This window comes from Peromyscus eremicus, chromosome 7, assembly GCF_949786415.1.
Source record: "Peromyscus eremicus chromosome 7, PerEre_H2_v1, whole genome shotgun sequence".
Lineage (NCBI taxonomy): Eukaryota > Metazoa > Chordata > Mammalia > Rodentia > Cricetidae > Peromyscus > Peromyscus eremicus.
In genome coordinates this window covers 99,353,663-99,375,688 of record NC_081422.1, presented here as the reverse complement: position 1 = coordinate 99,375,688, position 22,026 = coordinate 99,353,663, and the positions used below count along the sequence as shown (strand labels likewise).

Genomic DNA, 22,026 nt, shown 5'->3' with positions numbered 1-22,026 from the left:
TGTCACGTGACACAGATGCAGCAAATTGTGCCTGCCTCAGCATACCATCCACGAGAAAAATGCAAGGCCTTTCTGATGCCACACTTTGCTGTCCACAGCAGACAACTTGAGAGCTTGGGGAGCCTTGGGTACTTTTCTTTAGAAACTTTCTCCATGGGAAAGTGGAAGACGGGATGGATGCTGGGGCAGTTACTCTTCCTCCACAGCACTGCCTGGAGATCTTGTGGTGAGATCAGCCTTTGCTGCTACTTGAAAATGCCCTCTACACTCAGCTCTGCAGCAGGGCATTGATTTCCTGCTTGCTCAATGATTTTAATTACACGGTGTCCCTCTTTAAAAAGAGACTAGTGATCACATTGCCTTATGATAACGGACAGATTCAAGGAGCTCTGGAGTGTACAGTCTCTTCTCTCAGAGGTTGGACAGGTCATGGAATCTAGGGTTCAGCTGAAGCTGTGTGGCAGTTGCTAGATCTGAATGACTGCTGGAAAGCTGTCACAGAAAGACAGAGGTGCAGGCAGCCCTGCCTAGAGAGCACAGGAGAATATCTCTGTTGCTGAGATGGCTAGTACTAGTGTGGCTGAGGTCCCAGAGCCAGCCCAAATTGTATTTGGTGTGCTTGGACACAGCTGAGAAACTGGCTGTGAAGAATGTTGGAAATTCATTTGAGTGAGAGTCTTTGGAGCAGAATGGCTTTTCCAAATAAGCGTCCAGTGGGGGAGATACTACATTCAATGGTATGGCAATGTGCCTCCCTCTCTCTGATCTCAATAGCAATGGAACCCCACATCTGAAGGGGCTGCTGTAGAAGCTAACAGGAATGTTTCCAGAAGGGACACACTCACATTTGTGCTTTCATGGTACAGGTGACAGAGGAGAAACTGTAAAGGACACTGAAGACTTGGGGTAGTTCCTCCTGCTAGGAGCTCATATCTGGCTCCTCCCTCTGGAATGGTGGCAGTAAGCAGCAGAGCAGAATCCAGGGCTGTAGTGGAAAGCAGGGGCTGGGGATGTGCTCCACTATTGGCAATGTTTACAAGGGCCTACAAATTAAAGGATACAGGAGACTCTCTGTGGCCATCTACAATACTTTCACGGTCTCCCAGACATAGTTTGGGCATCTCTGAACCCAAGAAAGACTTCATGTTGGCTATCTCAGCTTCATTGGGGGGGGGTTGTGGAAATTCCAATGTACTTCTTCATCTAAGGACTTAATAATTATCCCTGAATTGGAGGTGTGGGTAGAGTGTTATGAGAACTTTCTCAACATCATACTAGAGTATTACCTAGAGCAGTGGTTCTCAACCTGTAGGTCATGACCCCTTTGAGGGTCAAGCAACCTTTTTACAGATATTGCCTAATACCATTGGAAAACACAGATATTTACATTATGATTAATAACAGTAGCAAAATTCCAGTTATGAAGTAGCAATGAAGATAATTTTATGGTTGAGGGTCACCACAACATGAGGAACTGAATTAAAGGGTCACAACTTTAGAAAGGTTGAGAACTACCAATCTAGAGGGTTTGCTCAAGCCAATTGGAAAATATGACTCTGCTTTACTGTTTACTATGGATGATAACCCAGAACTGTACAAACTAAGGCTATTGGTGATTTCTCTCTAGCAGAGAAATGATTCAAAGACTATAAGCTTGCATGTTCTTGATCATGAACCAGTCTGCTTTGACAAGCTTGTTCCAGTATTTTCTCCCCTCACTGACCACATTACACTACCTTTATATTCGTTATTTCTTAGCTTGATCATCTTGTTCCTGAGTGAGCAGACTAAATCACCAATGCTGTTCACTGTACAGAGATGACTTAAGCGTCTATCCTTCTGCAAAGAACAAACAGGCAATCTTCTGACAGGTAGGGCCAGGCTAAATTTCAACTTATCCTTGCTCCTTTTTCAGGCATCCCTGAGCAAGCTGCCCAACTGTCTATGGCAACCCTGAAGGAACCAGAGGTCCTAAACTTCATGAGTGAAGACAAGCATTTGCAAAATTTTGGCAATTATAGTGTCCACACCTTCTTATCTATAACTCAATGTATGCTCCTTTCCCCAAATAGTTATGATCTGTGTATCCTTCCTATAGGAATTGTTCAGCCTAGACAGGGTCTGCTGTTACTGCTTCAAGAATAACAGGTCACTACCAACATTGGTGGACATGTGGGAGATGTGAGGATGCCCCCATGATGTCTATGCATACGTGTTTGAAGTTCCGGAAGGGCACAAACTGGACGATGTCTCGAAGGACAGGCTCTCCCTTGGGTGACCTTAGAATTCCGTCATCGCCATCCAGCATCTGCATGTCACTGAAGTCAGCGTTGCCTACTCCCACGATGATGACTGACATGGGGAGGTGGGAGGCATGGACGATGGCCTCCCGGGTGTCAGCCATGTCTGTGATGACACCATCTGTCAGGATCAGCAGGATGAAGTATTGCTTCAGGAGTCAGATGACAGGTGAAGATGAGGGACGAGGTGGGGGAGAAAATGACAATACAGTATCAGATAAATATCTATATCGAGGTGACCTCCTTACAGAGCGACCATAGCAGGAGGGACAATAGACATTTTTGTTTGTTTCTTTAACTTTTTATTAAGAAAAATGTAAAGCAAAACCAAAATAGCCTGGGCACATCTGTGGGCTCATTACTGGGCATCAACAATTATCAGCCTATAGTCAATCTTGCTTTATTTACTGTCCACGCTTACCTACTTTGCATTATTTTTGAAGCATATTTCATATATTATAGCATTTCCATAAATAATATGCACAAAGATAAAATTTTACTAATAAAAATAATATCCTATATGTGAAACTAAAATTAATAACCCAACTCATTGAGCAAAAAAACCAGGCTGTTTGTGTTTTCTGTACACAAAGCTTCTTGAGTCATTCCCTGATGACTCACATTTCAAAATGTAGGATTCTTTCCTCAAAGGCTCTCCAAAGCAGATTCCAAGCTACCCTCCACCAATCCCAAAGGTTCTGTCTCCTTTAATATTTATTTATTCTTATCCATCGCTTTGGTTACTCTCCCAAATAGGCTGGTGGTTTTGGCTCTGGATGACAGTTATGTCTACACTCCTGGACTGTCAAATCCTGAGCTTCGCCAGGTCTGCTAACCCTCACATCAACTTCACTTTAGTTTACCTTGTTCACAACCAAACCAGAGCTGCTCACCATTCATCACCACTCCACTTAGGATACTGTGTCTTCCAGGGTTTACCTGCTAGATGATCTCCCATCCTTCCAGCCTATCTGTTCTCCCTGTCTTCCTATTGACTTTAGAAAGACCTCAAGACCCTTTTTGCCTCCATATCTTTCCAGGTTCTCAGCTAATACGTATCTGATCTGGGCTTCAGCTCAACAACAGACACGTTTGGAGCCTCTGCAGGGTAGCCCTAAAGGCTTAAGGTCATGATGAATGGAGGCACAGCAATTGCAGCTTAATTATAATAATAATAATCTTTCTGATTATTACAAAGCTCAGGGTAAGTAGAAAGCAGGAGACTGGGAGTCAGGAGAACTGCCTTCCAAGCCTTATTCTGTGCGACCTGAAATATTCTATATGCATTGGTCTCAGCTTCTTTATTTCTCAAAAGACAAGAAATATTATGTATGATCTCCTTCAGCTTGAGGATCTTCGGACATCTACAGCTGTGCTGTCCATCGTAGTAGTTACCAACCTCATGAAAATACTGAGCCTTTCAAATGTGGCCAGAATAAGAGAGGAGCTGAATTTTAGATAAAAAAATAGATACCCAATTCAGTTATTGAACATTTTTAAAGTATGCTTAGAACAAATCAAATTAAAGAATTGATATTTTTCATCTGTCAACTTATAATAGCTAAATAAAGATCAAATGTTTGTGATAACTCAGCACCCAAATTGAGATGCCGTTAAATGTAAAATACAAATATTTTAAAGTTTAGTAGACAAACCCAAAGTATTTCATTCCTAATTTTATATGAATCAAATGCTAAAATGATAATATATTGGCTAGTTGGGATTTTATTATTCATAAAGGACATTAAAATGGATCTCCTTGTTTCTTTTTATTTTTTAAATGTGGTTACTACAGCATTTAAGATTGTATCTAGAACTTATACTGCGTTTCCTTTGGACTATGATGCTGGAAAGCTCTGCTAGGAGAGGGGCAGGGCTTGTCATGTGTCAATATGGTGATTGTCCAAGTATAAATGTGAAAGGCATCCTGGCCCTTGGTTTACAGCCTCCCTGTTCCCTCTCCATGTGGAGAGGCTGCCATAGGGTCAGTTGAGATGGGGATTAGAGCAAAAACTCTGTACCTGCCGGTGCAGGCAGTCCCACTTGGAAGTGAGTGTGGGTGTTGTCCATCATGAGCACACTGTGCTGGCTTCACTGTGAGATGGGAGGGAAGAGGTTTAGGGAGATGAAACACAGGCCAAACCCAAGAGAACTTTCCTAACAGTCGCCACAATATTCCCAAGTAGGTATTAGCTCATTGGTGGAGTACTTGTCAGGCATGTGAAGTCTTGGGCTTGGTCCTCAGCATTACAAAGACTAGTACATGAACAAGAATGAACATAAACAAGCTAACTCCCAACAGCAACAAAAGTTAAGAACTCTCTGGAGTCAAGAGAGTGTGAACATTCTAGAATCTATTTCTTCAAGGCTTAATGTATGAACCTTAATAAACTACAGATGACTGTATTGAACCAGGTGGAAGTTTCCAAATAAAGCTGTCACAACACCTCATTCCTAAGTCAGGCCGGGAAAGTGCTTGTGTGTGAAATATCATCATCTATGAATATACCTGAGGTCTATGGAGGGACATTTTTTACCCAGGGAGAATTCTACAATATCAAAGAGAAAAATCCTATTACAAGATCCCCTGACACATTTTGCCTGAGGGGTTTAAGCTCATGCCCCTTGTTAGTAATAACAAGGGACCCCAGATCACAGTGTTCAACCACAGGAGATACCCCTAGAGAAGGGATAAATCACCCACACAGCCAAGAGGGATCAATTACCTGCTTGTTCGTTTTTGTTTTAGTTTTGTAGAGGCTTCTTACATGTGGTGGTTCTGTGTTTTGACTATCTCAGTCTCTTTAAGAGCAGACTCACCTGGCCCTGGGGTTGTGAGGGATGGCTATGACCTCATGTTGACTTGTATTAGCACAGAGTCCACATCTGTCTCTGTGCAGGTGGCCCTTTACTTTTGTAGGCCCTGGTCTCCCAGGGGGATTGAAAGCATCTACTCTTAAAATTAAGCTGCAAGAATTCCAAAGACTGCTCGGATATTCTTATCAACAACGGAGAGGAGACAGGCTTTCTCAGTTCCCCTTGCCCAGTTTTGGCAACAATGTGTCTTTAGTTTCATTTTCAAAAAAATCTATTTTGGGGGCTGGAGAGACAGAATTTAGTATCTCAGGATGGCCTTGAACATACTATGCAGCTGAGGATGACCTTCAACTTCTAGTCCTCTGTCTCCACTCCCTGAATACTGGTGTTATGGGTGTCCTCCACCAGACCTACTTTGTGTGGTTCTAGGGATTGAACCCAGGGCTCTGTGCATGATAGCTAAGCACTCTGACAACTGAGTGATGCTGCCAACCCCTTAGTTATGTTTTCAAACGATCAGTCTTCTTTCTGCACGAAGCATAGATGCACTGGGGAAAGGTGTACAGAGTCCACCTAGAATTTGCTTTGGTCTAAGTGAAAACAGTTGTTGGTCCAGAACAGACAGTAGCCACAAAGGTACCAAAAAGTAGTAATACTTGGGATATAATTTGAAGATAGTGTCTTAACTTGATCAGTTGGATGTGGGAGTGTATTAGCAGGATTTCAAGATGGCACCCAATCAGCCTTACTTCCTAGTTAATGTCCTTTTGTTGTCTTTCCCCACACTGAATTGGAATGGTCCGTGTAATCAGCAGGGTATGATGAGACAATAGAGAGAGACTTTTGTGGTAATTTGAGTTACCATTACTCCTTCTTTGTCTTCAGATTATGTCACTGACCAGAAACCAGCAACTACATGGCAGGCATGTGGCCAAGACATCTTATTAGCAGATCTTTCACCCTGGCCACCCTTCAAAGGACCTCATCCCTGGCCAGTATCTTAACTGCAACCTTGGGAGACCTAATCCAGGGTCACACAGCCATCTCTGCATGCATCTCTGATCCACAGAAAATGTGGAGGCAATGAATGTTTATTGTGGTTTTAACTTAAGGCTGTGTGTCATTCAGAACCAGGAAATGAGGAAAAGAAAAGATAGGAGGTAAGCCATGGAACCCAGATTACTTCAAAGTCATAGCCTAAGCAACGGTTGCATGATGGTAGTGTAGAGACTGGGAAGAGAGGAATGCTGGGAAGAAAGGCCCATTAGGCTTGTAGGGAGGAACTGGTGGGAGGAGAGAGAGTTTGAAGGAGAAAACTAGGTTGATGGAGACAACCAAGGACTCTGATTTGGACCCTGCCTTTGTGTTATTCAACACCCAGATGAAAAGAATGATAAACAGTTGAATGATGAATTTGAAGTTCAGAGGCAAGTTGGGTTAATGATACATATTTGAGAATCATAGCATTCAGGAGGTACATGAGGCCACGACCATGAACAAGATCACCCCAGACAGAGAGCAGAGGAGATTTAGCATTGAGAAGTGAGGAGGAGGAGGAGGAGGAGGAGGAGGAGGAGGAGGAGGAGGAGAAGGAGGAGTAGAAGAAGAAGGAGGCAAGTGGGGAGGAGGAAGAGGAAGAAGCAGAAATAGAGACCAACAGAGTGGTCAGTGAGATAAGAGGATGGAATGTCTAACTTTGACAAGTGTAGTCTTCAGAGGGATGCTGGCGAAGAAACTCACACAGGTTTGTGGGGAGGAACTAGTGGGGGGAGAGATGGAGACAAGCAAAGCCGCTTGCTTTCAATGAATTTGCTGCCCAGAGTTGTAACTCTAGGGACAGTTGCTAAAGGGCACAGTAGGGCCAAGGAGGCACAGCTCTGGATTAGATGGGAGATACTACAGGAATGTCTACATAACGGGGGAGGGTGGGGGAGGATGCAGAACAGAATCATCACATCTGGTTCAGTCTCTGGATAACCCAGAGAGGATGTGTTCCAGTGCACAAAAGTAGTGGTTGACATTTGGTAGTAATGTGGTCCTCAATCCAGCCTAAGACAAGGGAACACAGGTGCAGTGTGAGCAGGTCAGGGGGATTATTGCAAGATAAGTCTCAAATGTGATCTTCTTCACTCAAATGTGGCATGCTGGAAACCACACTTCAGTTACACAAGGCTTTCAGACAGCTGTAGTGTCTGCTCCATCTGAGAAACATCACAACACTAGATAGAAACATGCTGACATCATTAAATAACACACAAGAAAGGTAACATAAATTTACTTCTAACATGTCAAAGAAAAGGCTCCAATTTTGTTTTGGCTTTGTAGCTGTGGTTTGCGTTTTTCCTAAAAAATAAAAAAAAAACAAATGAACAAACAAACAAACAAACAAAACAACTGAAGCAAATGTTTGTTGTGGTATTTTGTATTACTGTTCTTCACCATGATGATTCATGAGGTTGAATCATCATTTTTTGTGGTGTGTGTGTGTGTGTGTGTGTGTGTGTGTGTGCGCGCGCGCGAGTTTCATTGGAATGTGAGGGTGCATGCACTCATGTGCACATATGTGGGTGGAGGTCAGAGCAGGATATTGGGTATCTTCCCCTGCCACTCTCCACTTAATCTTGTCCTGAGAGAGAGTCTCTCACTGACCTGGAAGTTCAAGGTTTCAGCTAGGCTAAGTGGCCAGACAAGTCCAGGTATCAGCATGGCTCCACTCCTAAGTCAATGCTGGGTTTGTAGGCATGCGCAACCACGCCTGGATTTTTGTATAGGTGCTGTGGGTTCAAAGTCCCTTTCCTGTGGTTACGTAGTAAGCACTCCTTCACACCGAGTGTTTCCCCAGCCCTTCTCCTATTGCTTTATTTATTTGTAGTCTGGCCATATTGGAGGACAAGCTTGGTTTTGGACTTAGGTTTTCTTTCCTGGGACAGGCGGTAAGTCTGACCCAACTCAGTGAACATGGTGGCTTCCACTATTGAGTGCCTGTGTTCAGGCAAAGGGGCAGACACTTGTGTCAACCCTAAGCTTCACATCCTGGCAGATTTGGGTTTAATTAACTCCATTGTTTCTCAGATGAAGAGATTGAAGATAGGGAAGTTAAGGCATTTGGAAAAATTAGAATTAGAACTCCAGCAGAATTCCACTTTTCTGGCTCAGTCTTCACCAGTGCTGACCTGCCTGCCTGCTCCCACCCCCTGGATTCTGTTCCCCCAAGACTCACTCCACTGCCCAACCCCTCCCACCTCATCATCTTCCTAGAGGTCAGCCTTTCCCCACAGCTCCAGCAGACTCCACTGGCCCAGGCACAGTCCACACCAATTGGAAGAAGAGGTGAGTGATCTCCCTCCCAGTTGAGCTACCCTACTCCCAGACTCTGATCCCCAGGGCACATCCTGTGGCCCTCCTCCTTGCCCACAGCCTCAATAGCTTTCCCAGAGGCCAGGCTGGTCCTAGGGACCCCAGGTAATACACCACACACTGCCCACTAACACTCCTTAAAGCCTGCCCAACAACCTCAGACTACGCCCCTCCCCTGGCTCCATATTCTGGTCTATAACATTGGAAGAAGACAGGACTTACTGGAGGCCAGGCTGGTATTAGGGACCCCAGGTAAGATACCACCCACTGCCTACTAATATTCCTTAAAGCCAGCCCAACAACCCTAGACTGCACCCCCTCTGCTGGGCTCCATATTCTGGTCTACAACTTCTGAAGAAGAACACTTTACTGGAGGCCAGGCAAAATCTAGGAACCCAAGGCCCCTAAATCTCCAGCGGAGACACCCTACTGGGCCTGAAGACTGGTCAGTCACCAGAACCCTTGGCCACTTAGGCCAGAAGATGAAAGAAGAAACAGAAACCAAGGGACACAACACCCATTCAACAAAGACAAAAGCAAAAATCAATACCTAAACCTATAATCATCCCAAATTGAGATGCCTAAACACCAGTGTAAGACCATAATCAATAACAGAAAGGGCAATATGGCACAACCAGAACCTAGCTGTCCAATGATAGCAAGATTTGAATAATCCAAATACAGTCGAAGTGCAAGATATAAAATAAATGATGATAAACTAATAAAAATAAATACTAAATCAACTTAAAAACAAAAGAAAACTAGAACTGATTGTCAGACTATAATAAGTGTCATGATCAATATCTGAACGAGGTAGGGTAAATCCCCAGTACAGGTGACCTGTCCCTCTCCTTACGGATGCCTCCTTGGTGTTAGTCTCCTCCGAAGCTGACTTGGCAACCTTCTGAATGATGGGAGCAATGTTGGTGGGCCCATAAAGCTGGAGCTTGGGAAGGCAGCTCTGGTAGGCTTCCACGACTCCTTGGATTCCTAAAGTGAGATTTGAGAAATTATCACTTCCATAGTCCCTTCAAATAGATTTGCCTACTCACAAAAATAAAACATTAACTTTGTCCAAATCGTCCTCACCCATATCACACATAGGTTCTTTTTATTTGTTTTTCTCTCAAACAATACACCCCAACCTCAATTTCCCCTCCCTCCACTCCTTCCAGTTCTCTGCCCACCCTGTTCCCTCTCCCCAAGATCCACTCCTCCTCTGTTTCCCTTTAGAAAAGACAGGCTTCCAGGGATATCAACCAAACACAGTATAACAGGATATAATGAGACCAGGCACAAACACTCATATCAAGGCTGCTTGAGGCAACCCAGTAGGAGGAAAAGGCTCCCAGGAATAGGCAAAAGAGTCAGAGGCACCCACTCCCACAAAACCCCAAGATAACAGGCACAGGGTACAGAGACATGTAGGTTCTTAAGGCAAAAGCGAGTACTAGGTCAGTATGTTGTTGCCTCCCCTCCCCCACTGAAATCAAATCACAGAGTCAAGTCAAAAGCAACTGTTTCCTCAAACTTTGCCCCAAGCCTTTATTAGATCACCATAGTTTAAGGAGGCAGAAACTGCACCCATTTTATAAATGAAGAAGTAGAAGCTTAGAGAAATCATATAATCTGCCCCAGGTCCCAGAAAAAATAATAATTATTTTTTTAAATTATTATTTAATTAAATTAAATAATTTAATTAAATTAAACAAAATTAAATTAAATAAAATTATTAATTTTTTAATTATTATTTAATTAAAATAATTGCAGACTTAGTATATAAAATCAGCTCTTTGAATTGAAAGAACCACTAAGCAAGTTGGCTTTAGGGTCTGTTATTTATTTATTTATTTATTTATTTATTGATCATGTTGCTGATTTTAGAGTAAATGGGTTGCCTATAATAACTATTATGTGCACATGTGACCATCTCTCCAGATATTACCCTCACTGAAGGCAAGAATCATGACTCACTCACTTCTGTATTCCCCCAAAGAACTTGCAGCCATGTTGAGAACACACCAAGTGTGTTGTAAACAAGCAAACAGCCCAAATGCTCACAGGTGGGGAGTTATGATAGAACTGATGTCAATCACTCCTTTAAAGGAGGGCATTCACCCTGAGGTCGCATGAGTTCAGGAAATAGAAAAAGTCTGGGATTCTTCTGGGACAGGTAGCTCTGCCCACACTGTTATTCAAATGTGATGGGTTTTGACCATGTTTCACACCACAGTTTGCCCCCCAGAAGACCGTTATAAATAAATTGCCATTATAAATCCATTTGATTCACATGGATGCTGTTGGTGCCTGTGTGACTTTTGCTTTCTCATGCTTCAGCTCATCCTTCTATCCTTCTTGGTACCAAAACAGCACACTGCTCTTGATTTTGACCGTAGGGATTCACAGAAGTCACTGCTGAAGTTGCTCTCTGTAGTCATCATACACTGCAAATCAACTTGGGGACACTTTGGACGAGCAAGTTCTGTTCTGCCTTGTACTGGTTCCCAACCTTATTGAAAACACTTCACCCCCCCACCCCTTCGCCAGCCTGAAACACCAATGCCTGTCATTCCAAAAGTAGATGCCAAATCATTTCACAGTGAGGAGCAGAAGCAAAGTGATGCCGAATAGGAGCTCCATCTTTCTTTTGGCATGCAACCCTTTGCCTAAGATAAGGAAGTTTGGTTTCCTTTCCAAAATTATCAGGCAGTTGAACTTCAAGTGTGTGAAATGATAAGTACCAGAGTAGGTACCGCAGTCTTCTCTGGTGGGAAACCACCTTACTGTTTTGTGGCAGAGTCTCCCTGAACTGCAAGCTCAGGCTTTCAGCTGGGCTGGGATCTCTGGAGACTAGAGGAGCCTAAACCATAATAAACTTGGGTTGAGTGATGGGGGAAGGAATACTAGGATAATGTAGATCATGACTTTGTGGTTACTGTGTTCAGATCCAATGACATTGATATCATAGTCTTGGACACTAAATGCCAAGTTTGTGAAAGAATTCAGAACGTTCACCCTTTGCTACATCTCCACTAACTATGGTGTAGCCCACTTCTTCCTCAATAAGGAAGAGAAGAGGAACATGGACATTTATTCTCTAAAAATGTCTGCCTTCACAGCCTCAAAGGTACTTGGCTGTTTGTTGCTTATTTGAAAGCGGAATGTATGATAATTATCACTGTTCTCTCAGTGTCATTATCTTGTGAAACCATGTGTAGGTATTTCTGGCCAGGAGGAAACAAAGTAACATAGGCCAGACCAAGTCTTCAAGCCTTTGAGCTCTTTCTTGCACAATACCATGAAGATATTTGTTCAAAATCGCCTTGGTCAGCGTGCTGGAAATGTCATGTGATTTCTGGGCTTTTCTCTTTCCTTAAATCTACACAAAGAGGAAACTCAGGAAAAGTTGAGAAGCTCTTGGTCCATCATGGGTCATTCTCCCATTTAAAAAATCAGAATGAATTTTTAATCAATCCATTAACTAAAGTTGATTGATTAACTTTAGTTTGGCTAGAAGCACCCAGGAGTTTACTGAAAGCTTAAGCTCTCCCTGCATTCTGTGTCTCCCAGGGTGCATTGTCCCACTCTATAACATAGCCCTCCGTTCCCTGTGGAGCAGTGTGGCTTCTTTGGAGTCCCAGGGCCCGTTTCTGTGCTGTGGACACTCACACCTGTTCTGCTGCCCTAGTAGAGAGAAACCGAACCTGGAAAGGTGCACAGGGTCAGGCTCTGAGACGCTGGCTTTCTTCCCTGTTATGACTTACCTGCACACTCTGGGTTGTCCTCATTAAAGTTGATTGCAAAGTCATGAGAGACCTAGACACCGATTAAAATTTTAAAAGAGGAAGAAAGGAGAATTACAACCTGAATCCAGTAAGAACTCACAGGGGGGCTTAGGGTTTGCAAACAAATGGCATCACATTCTTTGTGAGTTAAGCAGCAGGTACAATTTTAAGGCATTATACAATCAATCTGAGGTGGAGGGTGAATCCTCAGCTCCCTGTGGAGCTGAGGTGACAGGAAGATTTTCTAGAATCAAATCAATGCTAGCAGGAGGGAAAAGTAAAGCATATAAAAAAGAAAGAAAAAAAAAGGTTCAGAAAAAGGTAACTACAGATCATTTCTAGATTCAGCTGGCCCCAGACTGAAGGGTTAAAGTTGAATGAGCTTTTACTTGTATCCACTTATTTAAAAAAATAAGAACTCAATTAACTGAAGCTGACTGATAGACATGGTATCACTCATAGAGGCACTGGCTAAGCTGTTGACATTTAAGGATCGTTCTGATACACAGAATTACAGTGCAGGGGGATCTTCATGTACACCCAGGTGAAACAGAATGCCTTCTACTGCTGAAAAAAATGAATAAAGTGATATGGCCTGTAATCTTCCATCACAAACTCCCCTGCCTGGCAGTGCCTAAGCATAAGGCTAGATGATACACGGATTGCTCTTTTCTTCCCCCTAAAATCTGATAAAAGAAATAGGATATTCTGGCATCTGGACAGTCTTATTAAATCACTTGGAATTTCATGGAAAATTCCATTTCAAAGGTATTTCTGACCATCGAGTCTCTTGAGTACTGAAAAATAGGTCACCTCATTAAAAGACAGATACCTCCTTTCTGAGTAGGAGGTCGCAGGTGAAACAGCTGGTGTGTACCCACTGTCCCTTTGTCCTCTGCAGATTCCAGGCAAGTTGGCTGACTGCCAGCTGCCCTACTTGGTTTATTTATCTCAAGTTTTTCTTTAGCTCGAAAGATCTTCCTTTGTCTACCCAAGTTATATACTAAACACACTGGCATTGGCAATCCTTAGGGAGATCTGAAAGGACAGTTTGAAGCCCTGGAATGCAATGGTTTGGGCTGTATTCTCAGTCTCTCACCATATTGACAGTGAGTTAAACCAAAGACCCTTAAATACATACCCAGAACACCAAGAACTTGTTTTTTCGTTCATTTGTTTTTGTCAAAGGCAGGCTTTAACAAGCATCCTGCACTCTTGGGCCACCATAGTTACATAGCAAGCATGAATAAGATTGCTGAGATGAAATGCCACAGCGCAGTACAAGATCCTACCTCTGCTCACTCACCGTGTACTCTGGGGGTATCCTGGCACCAAACCCAAAAGCCGGGAACATTTTGTCACTGGAATTAAATAGAAAAGAAGCTGCTTTATTTATCCATCTAAGAAGGAAGAGAAACACAAGCCTGCTTAATCTTACTAGGCCATGTGGCCAAGCCAAGCGCTGACTCATACAATAGCATGGATGATCAAAATGAAGAAACAGTTCTTACTGTTCACTGCTCATTAGCATGTAGTCTCTTCCCTTAAGGTTTTGTTTTTTAACTGAACTTGATAGCCAAGAGTAAAATGGACCTGGAATTTGCACATATCCCATCCCCTAATTGTGATTTTCTGTTTCCTTGGAATAGTGAGTGATGAGGAATTTGGCAACTCCAATCATTGGCTGAATTAGGATCTTCCATATACATAATTTAAAATCTTTTTGAAGCAAGAGATGATTATTCCTTTTTTTTTCCATGTAGGCAGACACCTTGAAGAGAAGTACCACTCAAGACGACGCTGCTGATTAGAGCCAGGATTCAAACACAGACAGCCTAGAATCTCAAGAGATATCAAAAGGCACAGGGGAGCTTGGTAGGCTGCTACCTGACAAAGTATGGTTTTCTTTATAGGATTCACTGTGCCCTCCACCTTAAGCATACACACAAGCAACAACAAGTTATTTGCATGTCTTTTCTTACTTCCTGAACTCAAAGGGACCCCGTGTTTTGCATTAAAATCTTTTTTGTTAACATGTTTCTTAGGCAGGGCCTCACTGTATAGAGCAGACTGGCCTAGAAATTGTAATGTGGTCTAGACTAGCTTCTAACACATGGCAGTCCTCTAGCTTCAGCCTTCTAAGTGTTGTGGACACGTGCCACCAGGGGTATTAATCTCTTACATGCCCACTGCCATCCGACCCTGACTGCCCTGTACTCTCACCTCCATCGTTGGATTTTTCATTGACTGTCTGCTCAATAAGTAGCCAATGATAGATAATCCACGCATTTGAGTCAATAAGACATGGCTGTATGCAGCACATCTGCCCTTTGTTTGTCTTGGTCTCTTCTATGATCACTAGAATTCATCACTAGTTCAGGTGTGTTGTATCTTAACTCTAACTGCACTGTACTCTAGTTAAGAGGAAGGGAGGCATTAACATTTATCGACACATGTAATGGCCTAGCACTATCCTAGGTGCTGTATTATGCTTACATACTACCCTGGGACAGAGTAAATGTTATCACCAGAGAAGATTATGGGATTCCCAAGCCCATGATTTTCTAGTTACCAATATAATGTAATAACTATATGTAATATTAAACATCTAGTAGCAATTCCAGAACCTAGGTCCCTGAGTAGGCAACAAGCAAGACCTTTCTTAAGCAGATTGTTTGCTATAGTGGTGCTATGAAATATTGGTCTTGGGAGAAGGCCTGGCCTTCTCATGCCATGTACCTTTGTTTGTTTTCTCTCCTAGGAAGAACACAACTGAGATTTGTTCTTGCATTTTTCAGTTCTTCTTAGAGTTAGTCAAGGGCAAAGAAGAAATTCAGAGTAGGGCTCACCCCATCCTCTGTAGGAAAAGAGGACATTCAGCCTGGGCCAAGCTCCACTTTCTGAAAAGTTACTTCAAGAAAATCAAACTAACAAAGCCAGATTTTCTTCCATCCCTTCCTGATTTAGAAGCTGTTAGCAACCCATGACAGCTTTGACAAAACCTTCCAACACACAGTCAATTCCACACAGGTGGGGCTACAGATCTAGACAAGCCAGTGTTCTCTAAAGTTGAAATCCTTCATTAAACCACAAACTCCCTCGTCTCCTCATAGCTGTGTCCAGCCAGGCTCTGTTGTACATTGCATCTAGCACATAATAGAGAAAGTATTATTGCTGATAAATAAGAGACTCACCTAGCTTATAGAGGATTAGTCACAGCTCTAAGGAGAAGAAAATACTCCTGGTCCTTAGAAAGACTGAAAGACTTTGCCTCAGAACTTCCTCATTAGCCCAAGAAAACAAAACAAAACGAAAAACCAGTGGAAGGCAAGGGAGGATCTTGGGGGCTAAGTTAGAAGACTTTCTTGCAGGGAGCATGGGTCCCGGATTTTCCACAGCAGGGATTCCCCAAGAGTCAGAACCAGAAGCCTGGGAGGCATCACATCCTTTACTTTCTTCTTTGATGAGTTTTTTCTCTCTATTTTTTTTTTTTGGGGGGGCATGGTGTGTGTATGTGTGTGTGTGTGTGTGTGTGTGTGTGTGTGTGTGTGTGTGTGTGTAGATCTAATACTGTATCTACTTCCAATCACTAACCCAGTACCCAGTGCTTTAATGATATTCCTTTTATACCTGCTAAACCACCCTTGGGGATTTGAGGTTTGCCGAGCTTCATGCACTGTTATGTAATTGAGTTTCAAGAGTAAGATGGTAGGAAAACACCTCACCTACAAGGAGAATAATTAATGCTCCAGAAGGGCTGAATTCTCTGAAGTCAGCCACCATAAAGATTCTACTTAATAAACATACTGAAGAAAAAATTCCAAGCCTAGCACAATAGATTTAAAGTCCATTCCTCCTGTTTAAAAATAAAACCAGTCAGAAAGGAGTCTTATGCAATGACTAAGGGAATAAAGTTGAACAAAAGAAAGCTTTAATATGAGAACACGTCAAAGAAGTCAGATCTGGATCCTCCTGGTACTGAGCAAAAGGGCTATTAGCAACTGTTTCGAAAAAAACAGGCAAACATTGCCCACCTGGAAATTTCAGAAGTATACTACCACACTGGGAAAGGCTACATTTCTTACTGTCAGAGTAAAACAGAAAACACAACAGAAGGCCTCATGTCCTTCCATGCTGACATATCAGTTGTCTTTAGTTTCATAGGAAATGGTCATGCCCAATATCCAAATATCTCCTGGTGGGAAATTTGATTTTAAGCACATTTTTCACTTTCTCCATGAAGGAAACACAGAAACAAAGCAAGACATTAATACACATCAAGGGATGCATATTACATGCCAATGTACATGCCAATGGAGGTCAACTCAAACAAGATGGCCTTTCAGAGCCCTTGGCAGTTTGATGAAGGCAATTTTCCACACAGGCATCTTAAGACTGAGGTCCATGGATAGAAATGCAACAGTGCTCTGGAGACACAAGAGGGTGGCTTTCTTATTAGAAGGGGAAATCAGCATTCAATTCTTCTATTTCCACACATATCCTCTGCTGAAATTGATCTTCTGGGAGCATCTGTGATGGTGAGGCCTGGCTGTATTCACACCTTTCCTTTCATAATTGCTCTTTTCTTTACCTCTTCTGAGTCTCAGCCTTCATGCTGCATTGCTTCAGAGAACAAAAACTAAATTATCAAGTAAAGGAACTATTCTACAGGACTCAGCACCAAGTACTGAGTACCAAGATTCAATTACCAAATACCAAGATTCAAACGTCAAGTAAAGGACATTTTCTCCAAAGTTCAGTAGGAACCAAACCTTCTGCAACTCAGGTCATTGTCAGTTTTCACTTTAAAAATTGCTTGTGGGTGTAGCTAAATTGTAGAACACCTACCCATCACGTAGATGACTTTGGGTTCAATCTCTAGCACTGTGTAAAAGAAAGAATTTAGGATGTGTTATTGTTAGTTGTTAAGTCATTAAAATAGGTTTTGGGAGCTGGCAATAGTGTAGGGTAAATCCTACTTTCACATATTTGTTTATAAGAACAAATTTCTTAGTGTTTATGTTGACACAGTAAAAAATGGGTTAGAATTGATGCCAGATTCTGCATTTGAGCAATAGGTAGCCCTTATCCATAGATATATAAACGAACTGGACTCCCCATACACACACTGTTTTGTTGAGAGCTGATTTCTAAAACCTTTGTACTTCTTTTATATAATAATTAAGCTCTGAAATTCTTAACATATGAATACTTTTTAGATCAATAATATTCAAATTGTAACTGTTACAAAAATTCAATCCAGAGATATTTTTAGAATAGTTTGAATCTCTTCATAGTGAATCATTTTTAGATATTAAAAATTCCATGCATGCAATATCCTTGTTTTCCTTACAGACATGTATGATATAATGACCGTCAAAATAACTTCAAATTAAATTTATGATGAGACATTGAGTCCTAGAGAAGGGATTCAGAAGGAAGAGTGTCTGGTATGCACAAAGCTCTGTTTGATCCTCCCGAACACCACATCAAAAAATGTGTTGGTTTTAAAAATGATACACTTGAACCAAATTCTATGGAAGGAAACAGAAACTGAGTTGGTGAAGAAGCAAAATTCTCATTTGAATCTGAAGAGCTGGTTCAGGTATATTTGTAAAAAAAAAAAAAAGAAAAGAAAATGAAAAAAAAAAAAAGGCCAATAGCCAATTTGCATGGCATTTAGATTCTGTCAGGCAGTTACAAGGGTTACATGTGAATTTATTTTTAAATGCCCATATTTATAACACTCTAGAACTTCCAATTCTTATCACTATTTAAACCTGTGATGAAGAAAGATGTTTTCAATGAAATACTGTGTGAAGGTTGCATATTTTTACCGAATCTTTTCAGAGGCAAGTGAGCAAACCAACCAACCAAACGAAGGGACAAAACCCCTACAGGTCATTTGTCCAACATGACCCCAGACCTGACACTATAATCCTGTCTCTTTTTGTGTTCAGTTTATTTTTAAAGATTGAATTTTGAGTCTTAAAAATAACACCCTTCACCATTGATTGTTTACCACAGGCAGAACTGCATGGGCTCTGCGAAGGAAACTAGATGCGCCTTCAATTTGCAACCAAAGATATAACTCTCATGAGAACAGAGGTACAGAGCTGGGGTGTGAACCCAGGTTCATCTGTCATCAGGACCCTTTAAGAGAACACCATCACACTCTTTCTACTGCTCTTGTTGACTCTGCTCACTGTAGACAAATTTCTTAACAGTCTTGTTAAATAAGAAACACAGAGCTAAATACAGAGTTAAAAGCCCAAGAGATCAGAGCACTAGTGAAGAGCCTTTAGCTTACCACTCACTGCCATCACTTCCCCTGAGAGTTTCTTCCTGTCTGACTTGTCTTTTTATTGCCTTTCTGTTCTGCCTTCTCATTGGCTCTAAACCCAACCACATGACTTCCTCGTTACTGCTTGTCTATACAGACCTCAAGGTCTCTATGGTTGGTACTGGGATTAAAGGTTTGTGTCACCACACTAGGCTGTGTCCTTGACCACACAGAGACTCTGCCTGCCATGTGATCGGATTAAGGGAGTGGGCTATCACCACCTGACTTCTGTTCCTGGCTTGCTAATGACCTCTGATCTCCAGGCAAACTTTATTTATTAAAACACAAATGAAATCACATTTCAGCATAATTAAAATATCACCACATTTCACCACAAGAAGCTGGTCTGGTCCTAATGATTCAGAATAAGAACTCCATTTATGTTCTAGTAACAAAGGGGGTATGTGTCAGAATTCTGATTAGCCCAATCACCAAGATGTCAAGATTCTCTCCTTGTCCACCTTTCTTCCAGCAGGGCAGAGTGGACCCTTCCTTCCTTGACACACTCTCCATCCTTACACAGGAAGGGTTTTCTGGGCCATGCTGAGCTGGGACTATGTTTGTTTTTGTTGTTTTGAGATATAGTCTCTCCAAGTATCCCAGGCTAGCCTTGAACTCCTGTGGTCCTCTAGCCTCAACCTTGCTAATGCCAGGCATCCAGGTGTGAGCCACAGCACCTGATTGACTGACTTATTGACACACTTTTGTTTTCCACTAGACTGTGAGCTACGTGGGGAAAATGCTGCCACATTTTATGTTTTTGCCGCCGCATACAGGGGAGTGGTATTTAGGAGTTGTTGCAGGGATGCTGGCATTCTCACTGACCCAGCAGCACTCCTTACTTCGTGGTGGATTTCAATGCTAGATAACCACTAGAACAACAGTATCAAAATCCCGATTTCTAGGTACACAGCAGACAATGAACTCAGTCTATGGCAGGGGTTAGACCCACATAACAGTATGTTTGACACTTCCCAGGTGTTTTTTAGTGTGCAGACAAAGATGAGAGTCCTGATGGGCTGAGGTGGGGTGTGGCAAAGGCTGTACTGAGATAGAACCCCCATCTTCTGCTGAGCAGCCCGGTGTTCTACACGTCTAAATACCTGTCAGACTGGATTTCAGTTCTAACGTGTCCCCAACACAGGACCTTGCACACTCCTGCCTTGCTTTCTGTTGTCCCCAATTCACTCTGAGGTGGCCACTTCTTTAGACCAGCAGTCTGTGCTTGCAGAGTAATGATTTGGTCTCTCTGGTCTCTCGATCACAGACAGGCTGCCTTCCCTTTCTCCTTCCTTCCTCTTTTCTTTCATGGTATTAGGGACTGAACTCAGGGTCTCATGCATGCTAAGCAAGTGCCCTACCACTAAACTGTAACTCTAGTACTGTTTTCCTTTATTTTATAAATTTTGAGACAAGGTATCACTAAGCTGTCCAGGCTGTCTTGAACTTGCAGTCTTCTTGTCTCAGTTCCCAAAGGAGCTGAGATCACAGGCCTATGGCCAACAGATCCAGACCAGGCTTTTCATTAGAGGAAAGTTCATGTTTTCTGAGACCCAGAGCTATGCTGGCCCCAAGAAAAGCATGCCACTTTGACACTGAGGTGTCTTATGGGATATTTGTATACTGTGTGAAGATATATTGTTGGAATTAGTTTAATAAAAAGCTGAATGGCCAACAGCTAGGCAAAAGGTATAGGCAGAACTTCTAGTCAGAGAGAGAGGAAGTAGGAGATGAATCTAGATGCCATTGAGACACTGAATGAGTCAGACACACAAAATGGGAGAGAGGCAAAACCCATGTAGTATAAGGTAGGTTAATAAAAAAATGGGTTAATTTAAGTTATAAGAGCTAGTGGGACAAGCTTAAGCTAAGGCTGAGCTTTCATAATTAGTAAGTCTCCATTGCTATGGGGTGGTCTGTATGTCAAATGTGTTGCTCTGATTGGTCAATACATAAAACACTGATTGGCCAGTGGCCAGGCAGGAAGTGTAGGTGGGACTAACAGAGAGGAGAATTGAGAGAACAGGAAGGTGGAGGGAGACACTGCCAGCCGCCGCCATGACAAGCAGCATGTGAAGATGCCGGTAAGCCATGAGCCACGTGGCAAGGTATAGATTTATAGAAATGGATTAATTTAAGATGTAAGAACTAGATAGCTAGAAGCCTGAGCCATTAGGCCAAACAGTTTCAATAATATAAGCATCTGTGTGTTTATTTTATAAGTGGGCTGTTGGACTTCTGGGGCTTGGTGGGACTCAAAGAGAAAACTCTCCAGCTACACTTCATTTCATTATTTGGGGCTGGTGGTAGAAAAAGTTGTCTCTAGAGGTCTATAAGAGTTATTATGCTGTGAATTAAAACTCTTAAAGAGAAGCTGTGTCTGCAGAGACCTCTAAGTTGGAACTAACATCCTGTGACTAATAGATAAAAACGCTTGGAACCTATTGGCTTAGCAGATCCACTGGCTTCCACCAACCTGAAAGCTAAGAATATTATCAGAGAGACACTTGGGCCTGTAGAAGAGCCTCCCCCATCTTGCTGTAATTGCCTCATTGATGTGCCCACCAACGTATTTTAAACTTGCCTTGATTCATGACTTTGTTTCTTCTCTGAAACTATAAAGCTTCATGAGACTGTTTCCACATTCGAACCTGTCACTTGGGATAACCTAAATCTGTGTTCTCAGGCTGTGGTCATTCAAAATGTCTCCAGAATAAACTGTCTCTCATTTCTTTTAAGGTGTGAGCTCTCTGGTTTTTGCCTTACAGGAAGTGTGCTGCAGCAGGGGATATGTACATGTGTGTGCCCAAGGGTATATGTAAGCACGTGCATGCATGCGTGCATGTTTTTGTGCATGTATGTGCACACACTAATTTGTGTAGACAGTTAAGGCATATGAGCTGGGATTGTCCTTGCAGAGGGTGAGAGACAGCATGGGTCAGCAACATTATCTTCTGGATTTGGGGACAGCTATCTTGTGATTGGGGGATCCTCCCTTCAAGGCCATCTGGAGAAGAGATTTATGTCCTCTTCAAACTGTTCTACTCAATGGGTCACCTGCTAATGATCCAGTAGGGATGATGACTGTAGAAGGCAGAGAGACAACCCTTGGCTGTCAGAGGCAGAGAGGAATCGCTAAGGCTCACAGGAACTGAAAACCCCTGTGTGGTTTCAGGAGGGGGAATGATGCCTTCTGTCAGGTTTTATGCAAGTGTTTCTTTCTAAGCGCCAACCTTCCTGACTTTGATGCAAGAATAAATTAATTCCAGAGCCCTGACTTGAAATTTCCTGACTCTGCCTGTCGACTGTCTATCCACCCACACAAAAGAGAAACTGCCGAACCTTGTCAGCTTCCATGGGAGGCGCTTGCATGCCAAGCTCTCCCAGGGAGTCTCTTAAAAGAGTGCAGAGGTGTTTTTCAAAC

The 22,026-nt window shown here is 42.5% G+C and overlaps 1 protein-coding gene across 1 annotated transcript in view; it reads right to left on the bottom strand.

Annotated features, from left to right (window-relative positions):
- Cpne4 (copine 4) overlaps positions 1 to 22,026 on the bottom strand; it is a 348,290-nt gene that overhangs the window by 5,209 nt on the left and 321,055 nt on the right. The window contains exons 11-14 of the mRNA XM_059267087.1: positions 13,566 to 13,620; positions 12,239 to 12,290; positions 9,331 to 9,464; positions 2,213 to 2,449 (exon numbers count right to left, since the gene is read on the bottom strand). Of these exons, the coding sequence (XP_059123070.1) occupies positions 2,213 to 2,449; positions 9,331 to 9,464; positions 12,239 to 12,290; positions 13,566 to 13,620 (478 nt within the window). The remainder of the gene's footprint in view (positions 1 to 2,212; positions 2,450 to 9,330; positions 9,465 to 12,238; positions 12,291 to 13,565; positions 13,621 to 22,026) is intronic.